We start from the raw sequence: 9,326 nt of genomic DNA on the forward strand, positions 1-9,326 counted from the left end.
GATTACTTCCTTTAGGTTAAAGGAGACGGATAATTAATGGCAGTTAATGGCCATTAAAGAATTGTGGAATGAGAATGTAGAGTAAATGAATGAGGATGTGAAATGAGTTACAACACAACAACAATTATATCATATTATGTTTTTAGAAATCATTGCAGAATTTTACCCTATCCTAGCAGAACATACCGGTATATCTACTCAAGAAAATCCAGGAAGAGGTCGAACTTCATGATAAACTTATAACTAGTAAGGTCTCAGAATGAACACTCTTGAAAAGTCCTATTGTGAGATCTACTTTTATAGCTATGATACTCTCAAAACAAACCACTGATACGAGATTGTAACAGGTACTTTTCTTTTTATTCATAGTTTCCTAGTACACATACTTAACGACAATTCTCCACTTTCATTTTATAATTCTAAAAGACTGCAGACAATCGGTTCTTCAACAAACTAACCTAAATTGTTTCATAATTGTCCTGCATCGGCGTCCATAACAAACATTTAATCCACTAAACATTTCAATTGTCTATTTAAAACAATAACTTCAATTGCTCCCTAACTTTAGCTCTTTTTCCACTAAACTGTGGCACCAATTTATATTCCATTTTAGTCATCAACAGCACTTTCCGCTTGTTTTTCTTACTTCTTTCTCTTCGTACTCTTCTTACTTTTCTTTTTGACCATTTATCCGCTTCGACTTTATCAGCTGCTTTCTGCTTACTGACTGCTAACTTAATTCCTTCAATTGCCCTATCTTCTCCGACTATCTCTACTTGCTCTTCATCAGCTTTCCCCTTCCTGTTTAAATACTTCTATTTACTCCATCTACACAACTTCCACCACTATATTGTTTCTAACTTATCCTTTCTAAACCCATTTTCTTTCATTGTTTCCCCTTTGTACATTTTTGTTTATCATCTTATCCTCGGTGTAGTGTAGTTTCGACATCCATTCATTTTCTAGTTTATCTATTCATCAACTCCTCGTGGTATTCTGTTTGCTCCTTACTAGCGTGTTTCCCTTTTCTCTTGCCCCGTATTTTTTCCTCTGCCAGAAACTTATTTTCAGACGTTTTCATTGTCATTGTCGTCTTTTATCTCGGAAATCCCTGTTACTAATAGAAACTATCTACCTTGCAGAGGCTAAATTTTCTTTCCGATTTGACTTCTTGATAACTATTAATCCAAACGTCCTTATCTTTTTTTAAATAGAGGTTTTGGTTTCACTCGTCATTAGGATTGTGTCTGTCAATTCATCGAAAGGTTGTTTGAACTCTTGTACTTCAAAAGTATCTTTAAAATCATTCCTTTGGATATCTTTACTCAGCATTTCATTCGCTCTTCTCTTTCGTCATCAAAGCTTCTCTTTTTGAACAATACTTAAAAACATTATGGTAGTCCAAACAATTTCTGAACTAAGCACAGTTGGCCGGACATTCATTTATATTTACCTGAACGCTGAACACCTGAACACCTGAACGCTAGTTTACATCGAAATGTCTAACAAATCTAAGAGATAATAATAATAATAATAATAATAATAATAATAATAATAATAATAATAATAATAATAATAACGTCTAAGAAATAACAAGAAAGATTGCCAACAACTGACTCCATTAAAATGACCTCGTAGTGCAGTTATATGCAACTTCAGAATTAAATAAATCTATGGGTGTATGTGACATTTCATTGTATAACTTAAGAAGCCTGTGGAACAGAGAGTGTTGAACTATTGACAGTCTAGGTTGTACCATAAAATAAAGATATATGTTACCTGTTTATCTGAATGCAATTCACAAAATCCAATTCTGAGAGTACCGTTTTAGACCTGAGTTGGTCAAATATGAGTTTGTACAGATATTTGAGATCATTGATTTTATAACGAGTGTCAGGAACTTGAATATTTAGTATTCGTAACAGTTCGGGTTTTGTCATCGCACATGTGCGAGGTACTTTGAACAATGTTGCCAATTTAGCGACTTTGTCGCTAGAACTAACGACTTTTGGAAGAGTCTAACGACATTTTTTTTATTTAGCGCCTAGCGACAAATCTAGCGACATTTAGGAATTCAAAGATTTTGTTCTATATTTATATTAAAGGTTCCAAAATTTTGCAGTTTTACTAATAATTAAATTACACACTCTGTTGCATTACTACTATGAGCGAATTACTTCGTTGGATTCATCGCTGCTATAAGGATTATGCCCTTCTCTGCGGGCGGCTTCGAAACCCGGGAATTTCCCGTATTGAACTAGTCGCGCAATAGCTGGTAACCTCTTGCATTGCACAGTGCGTGAAGTGACAGTGGCTCTGCAGAACATTGTGTTTTTCAGTGTAGTGCGTGTGATTTGTATATTAATATAACTGCGATTTATATAAATTATACAGAAATTTTCGTGGTGTAAGTCGGGTAAAGTGTTCCAATACGAGAGCAATATGAATTTCCCCCTCCAAAAAAAATCGTATAGTCAACATTATAGGAAGGAATGGGAATGTGATCCAAAATTTAAAGGCTGGCTAAAGCCAGTTGAGGGAGATTTAACCAAAGCATTATGCGCTTATTGCAAAACTACATTTTACGCAAAGGTAAGTGACATTGGTAAACACCTTAAAAGTAAAAAACATGAAAAAAACTCAAAATTGCACACTTCGAAGACGCAACCCCGAATATCGTTTACTCCTTCTAGTTATTTGAGTCCATCTAAAATTGCAGAGGGCTCTTTTGCCATGTTTATTGCCGAACATTGCTCGATGAATACAACAAAACATTTAACTGCGCTTTGTAAGAAGGTGTTTTCGGATTCCGCAGCAGGTCCAAAAATTAGGTTAGGTCGAACGAAATGCAGTGAGATTATTCGTGAGGAGTTAGCTCCACATTTCCAGCAAAAAATCGTGACTGATATTGGAGATAATAAATATAGTATTATTTTGGATGAATCAACGGATATTAGTGTAACCAAACAATTAGGTGTTGTAGTGCGGTATTTTAGTGTATCTCAGTGTCGGGTTATTTCGACGTTCCTGGAACTTGTTTCTCTCCCTTCAGCTAGTGCGCGAGACATCGCTTTGACGCTCGTAAACACACTGAAAAATTTGGGACTGAATGTAAAAAATCTTGTAGGTATTGGCACGGACAATGCTTCGGTAATGACAGGAGTGAACAACGGAGTATACAGAATTTTGAAAGAAGAATTCGGTTTGTCTCATTTAGTTCTTGTGCGATGTGTTTGCCATTCTCTACAGCTGGCAGTGTCTCACGCTTCTGAATCTACTCTTCCAAGGAATATTGAATTCCTTTTAAGGGAAACATATAACTGGTTTTCTTTATCACCCAACCGTCAAGAAGAATACAAACAAATATATGAAACCATAAATTGTGGAGAAAAGCCTTTGAAATTGTTGAAGATTTGTGCAACTAGATGGCTGTCAATTGAACCGGTGGTGGACAGAATTCTAAAGCAATGGACTGAATTAAAATTATTTTTCGAAATTGCGAAAAATAAGAATAACTGTTACACAGCGGAAATGCTATATTCTATGTACTCTGATACTAGAAATTTTTTGTATTTGACATACCTAAGGACAGTTTTAAATGAAGTTCAAAGTGCTGTTAAGGTTTTTGAAGGAGAAAACACGGACCCCACAAAGTTACTCGACAAACTCATTCAATTTTGCAATGCAGTTTCTTCGAAAGTAGTTGCACCTTCTGCAAAGATTAATGTTTTTACCAGCAACATTGAAAGCCACCTAGATCCATCGCCTTATCTTGGTTATGCTTTCGAAAAAGCTGTCCACGATGCCAAATTGGGAAATGATGATGAGAAGGTACTTCGGAAAAGATGCATTGATTTCACAATTAAGTTGTTTAAAGAATTACAACAACGTCTTCCAGAAAATGTGAACATATTAGAGAAAATGTCATTACTTTGTGTGGAGGAAGCAGTAAAGCCACAAAGATATAACGATATAGTGAAATTGGCTGAGTGTTTTGGGTTTGATGAGAAAAACATCGACAAAATCATTGTTCAGTGGCGTACGCTGAACTCTGTAAAATGGGAAAACACAAGCAATACTATTGCATTTTGGGCTGAAGTGCGTAATTACAGAGACGCAGCGGGACTAGTAGTATTTGAACAATTAACCAATTTAGCAATGACAGTATTGTCCTTGCCACATTCCAACGCTGAAGTCGAACGTGTATCTAGTGTCGTGAATACAGTGAAAAACAAACTTAGAAACCGTCTGAGCACGAAGACAGTAAGTGCCATCTTGAGCGTGCGAACATTTCTTAGACATTTTAATGCAGCGTGCTACTCATATAATCTTCCTTCTGAAGTTATTAAATTGATTGGCACAAAAGTGGCGTACTCTTTCGGAGCTTCGCAGCCATCAACATCTGGAGTTCAACCATCAACCTCAGGAACACCATCAACATCTGTAGATGAATCTTCTGAAGAAATTGAGGAAGAGGATTTGGATTCATTTTCCGATGACTCTGATGACGAGTAAATGGGTGAGTATTTGCAAACTTTTAATGCTATATTTATTAATTTTGTATGCTTCAAAGTGCGTAGTGCAGTGTTTTTTTTTTTCAAGATGATATTTTTTTCAAAGAAAAAATACTCGAGTCTTTAATTGTACGTGGAAAACATTTAAATTATTTTAATTGCTTTGTAAAATTATATGGCGACTTTTTTAGCGACTTGGCAGGAAGCGTTTAGCGACTTCTAGCGACTTTAGAGTACTAAACTAGCGACATTTCAAACTCGCGAGTTGGCAACAGTGACTTTGAAATGTAGTATTGAGTTTAGCCGGGATGTAGGAGTTAACATTGTCCAGATAGGTGAATAATATTCCATATCAGGAGAAATTATTGCCTTGTAGAATGTTACTGAGAAAAAGAGCTTACGTATTTCTGTTAATCTTCACGGAAGTCCTATAGAAGACGCAACGATTGCTTAGTGATAGTTTTATATACTCTGTAAAAGTCAGTTTTGTGTCAAAAATAACTCCGAAATCTTTATGACTATTGACTCTCATGATGGGCGAATCATTTATGCTGTATGAGGTGTGTACAACACTTTTCTTTAGGGAAACTGTTACGGGTGTACACTTATCGTTATTCACATTTAAGAGCCATGTTTTACAACAAGAGGAAAAATTATCTATGTCGTTTTGAAATAGGCCGGGGTCTTCCGTACTGTTCACTTCCCTGAAGATTTTACAATCATCTGCAAATAACAAGATTCTGCTAGAGGTTGAGTTGAAGCGACTAGCCAGATCATCCATGTACATTATGAATAAGAGTGATCCAAGTACATTTCCCTGTGCTACTCCGGATGTAACAGGCAGAGGGTTAGAAATTCGTCCCGTCAAGATGATTCTCTGGGTGAGACCTTATAGATAGCTAGTCCATAAGGATACGAGTGGCCCATAAATACCAAATCTATTGGAGATTTTATAAATTAGATAAGGATGGTTAATGGAATCAAAGACTTTAGATAAATCGAAATAGATGGTGTGAAGTTGTGCATTGTTGCAAACACTATTTTAAATATGTTGTTTCCCACATAACATGTTCTTGTTCTACTGTCCTTCTTTTGAAATTATTCATATTGTGGAAATTGATTTGGTGTAGCCTGCCGTTGTTTAAATCTCTTATTCATATGTGGGTTGGTTGCTGTTTTTGATTGTTCTACCTTAGCTTCCACTTTCTAATATACGATCACTTCTTTTACTTGTGGAAACATTATTAAATTAATATATTATATATTATTAAGAATAATAATATATGCAGCCAAACACTGAAAATATTTTTAATAGTTGTCAATTCTATGCTAGACATTTTTCACACAAATTAAGTTATATATATATATATATATATATATATATATATATATATATATATATATATATATATATATATATATGTGTGTGTGTGTGTGTGTGTGTGTGTGTCTGTGTGTGTGTGTGTGTGTGTGTGAAATGAAAGGAAATGAAATCTGAATTTTACGTCCCACGGTTATCCGGTTAGGCTAAAGGAGACGGTGATGATGAGTGATGAATGAAATGGTGGAATGAAGAAAGTGGGAGGAAACGGGAGAACCCCGAGAAAACCCACGCACACGGTGTTTGTATATATATATATATATATATATATATATATATATATATATATATATATATATATATATATATATATATATATATATATATATATATATTGGTCTAGGAATTAATTCGTGCGGTTGGTACGCACACATTGAAGCTGTAGTACAAACACGAAATACATAAATACCTTAAGAAAAATATTGTCCATCGCTAGCCACCACTTTCGCCCATCTGTCAGGCAATGTACGGATTCCGTGGCGAAAGAAGTCCTCATCCTTGGAAGCGATCCAGTCAGAGACCCATGTTTCGATATCTTCTGAAGAAGTAAACCGCTGTCCAATCAAATCGTTGTTCATGCAATCGAACAAGTAGTAGTCCGAGGGAGCAACGTCTGGTGAATACGGCGGGTGGGGTAAAACTTCCCATCCGACATTTTCTAAATAGGTTTTGACCGGTTTTGCGACATGTGGGCGAGCGTTATCATGTTGAACAATAAGTTTATCATGTCTGTTCTCCCATTCTGGTCGTGTTCTGGCCAGAGCTTGCTTCAAACGCATTAATTGTCGTCGATAACGTTCTCCATTCATAGTTTCACCCGGTTGCAGCAGCTCATAGTGCACCACACCTTTCATATCCCACCATATGCACAGCATAACCTTTGCACAGTGAATATCTCGTTTTGGTTGTGATGGACCTGGTTCACCTGGTTTCACCCAGGCCTTTTTTCGTTTAGGGTTCTCGTAATGGATCCACTTCTCATCACCCGTAATAATTCGATGCAGAAACCCCTTTCTGCTCTGTCGTTGAAGCAGCAATTCGCAAATGGTTTTTCGTCTTTCAACGTCTCTGTCTTTCAATTCATGTGGAACCCAATGTGACATCTTTTGAATCATTCCCATGGCTTTCAAGCGTTTGGAGACTGTTGTTTGATCAACGCCTAATGCTGCTGCAAGTTGTTCCTGCGTTTGACACGAATCCTGCTCGAGCAATGCTGTCAATTTTTCGTCTTGAATTTTTTTTGGCTGTCCAGCTCGCTCTTGGTCTGCCAAGCCGAAATCACCACTTCTAAACCATGCAAACCACTTCTGACACGTTCGCTCAGCTAGAGCATAGTCACCATACACTTCCACCAAAATACGATGACTTTCAGTCGCACTTTTCTGCATGTTAAAGTAATGCAGCAGGACACCCCGCAAAAACACTTTATCAGGCACAAATTGCGCCATGTTCACTTAACTACAAACTGGTGTTGTTGACGCTTTAATCCACTGCCCTATACTACGAACGATACGCGATGACAGGGGTTTGCAACACATGTGTGGATACACGGAACTGTGGGACGCTCCGTTCGTTGCGCCATCTCTTGTCCACCCGCACGAATTAATTCCTAGACCAAATATATATATATATATATATATATATATATATATATATATATATATATATATATATATATATATAAGTAACTATGTCTTGGAAAATAGCAAGTCTGTGGAACATTTTGTAGGATTTATTCTAAATTAAAGATATAACTCCGACGTTTATCAGATTCTCCTCAAAGGAATGTTCAAGAAATTAGTTATATGATTTAACAAATGGGTTTGTCTGTGCATCCCTGTACCCAACAGTTCAGTAGAGCGTTCATTTCCGACATTACGGCGAATCAAGACATGTCTTCGTTTTCCTTTATCTTAGGAAAGTATCGATCAACTTTCGACACAAAGAAAAACTTTAATCTTCTTTGTACCGAAAGAATATAAGTTATAATTATGTGATCCATATCTTTGCCCAAGAGAAAACAAAAAAGAAATCTCTTCGTAATGACCTCATATTATTTAGTAATCAAATTAGTCATAATTTTATAACTGAAACTTAAAGTAATATACTGTCTTATTTATTTTGTAACGGTAGACTATATTTTTCTTCTATTTCCACATAATATTGATTATTTACTTCACCATCGTAAATTTCTACTCGAATATTTATTGATATTGAGGTGGAAGCATTTTTAATCGGCGGTAGCAACAAGAATGTTAAATAAGGCCCTGAATATACATAATCGACATATTTCTGTTGAAGTTTTAATTTTATGTCTTTGTATTTTATTTTTTTTAATTTTACAGAGAGTTACACTTACGAAACAATGGACACTAGACTATACATATTTTCAAGAATTTGCTTTTCATGCTACTTTAATTAACAAAGCAGGGCTCTCTTTCCTTACACAATTAAAAGAATACAAAGAACAGTAACTTTACTAAAACAGGTTACACAATTAGTGGTTTAGGCAAAATTTTAATTAACACATCGATAACACATTTTCTTCGATAACTTTCCCATGAACAAAAAATATATATAAATATCAGCGGTGGCGGGTACTATATGTTGCATAGTTGTGCAACCGGATATTTTTTTAATACTAAAAATATTTTTAAGTATTAAAGTAGTGTATCGGTAAAAAATAAACCTTTGCTCTTGAGCGCAAAACAGTATTGATGCATTTCTGAAAAAAGAATTGAATTTAAAATGGAAAGAAAGAGAGGGATTTACATTTTCAGTTACAGAGAGCTTTGCCACTGGAAGCAGTAACATTCAGCATAAGGCAGCGAGCTCCTATCTCTTAACATGGGGAAATGAATTTATTCTTGCATCACTCCTATCTTCCGTATTGCCCGCTTCCAGTTGCACCTTCTCCCGCAATTGGTCAGCTTCTGTAATAGTTACGAATTCCTCCGTTTGGCAGCGCTTGACTCAATTGATAGGGTGAAAGAGATACATACGCTCGGAAGAAAGAAGTTTTCACAAAACACGAACTCGCAAAGAACAAATACAGGTCTGGTAGTAGCAGGAAGAGATCTAGGCTGAAAGTTTGGGGGGCGGTTGTTCGAAGTCAATAGATTTTATTTAACATTTATAATACAAAGGTGAAAATTCTTGGCATAAGTTTTATTTTTAAAATAAAAAAATCCTATTCTGGTAGGGAGAAGATCGAGTCTCGAAGATGAAAATGTCTTATCACTGGTCTAATTTCTAGCTCTGTGTCTTTCGTGCACATGATCCCGTGTTTGATTTCCGGCGAAGAGCATATAACATTAATCTCAAATCATAAACTTTCAATAATCATCTGTCTTCTTGAGCCCAATTTGCTTTAATGTTAAACTATTTTTTTTTTATTTTCCAAGGAAAACATCTTACAAGTAAACCTTACG

General features: G+C 35.7%; 1 protein-coding gene across 1 annotated transcript; it reads left to right on the forward strand.

Annotated features, from left to right (window-relative positions):
• Positions 1 to 2,757: 2,757 nt before the first annotated feature.
• Positions 2,758 to 4,515, forward strand: LOC145692284 (uncharacterized). Its single transcript, XM_081767581.1, has one exon. The coding sequence runs from the start codon at positions 2,758 to 2,760 to the stop codon at positions 4,513 to 4,515; it is 1,758 nt and encodes a 585-aa protein (XP_081623707.1).
• Positions 4,516 to 9,326: the final 4,811 nt, after the last annotated feature.

The sequence above is a fragment of the Thermobia domestica genome, chromosome 8 (assembly GCF_964235325.1).
Source record: "Thermobia domestica chromosome 8, izTheDome1.hap1.1, whole genome shotgun sequence".
Classification (NCBI taxonomy): domain Eukaryota; kingdom Metazoa; phylum Arthropoda; class Insecta; order Zygentoma; family Lepismatidae; genus Thermobia; species Thermobia domestica.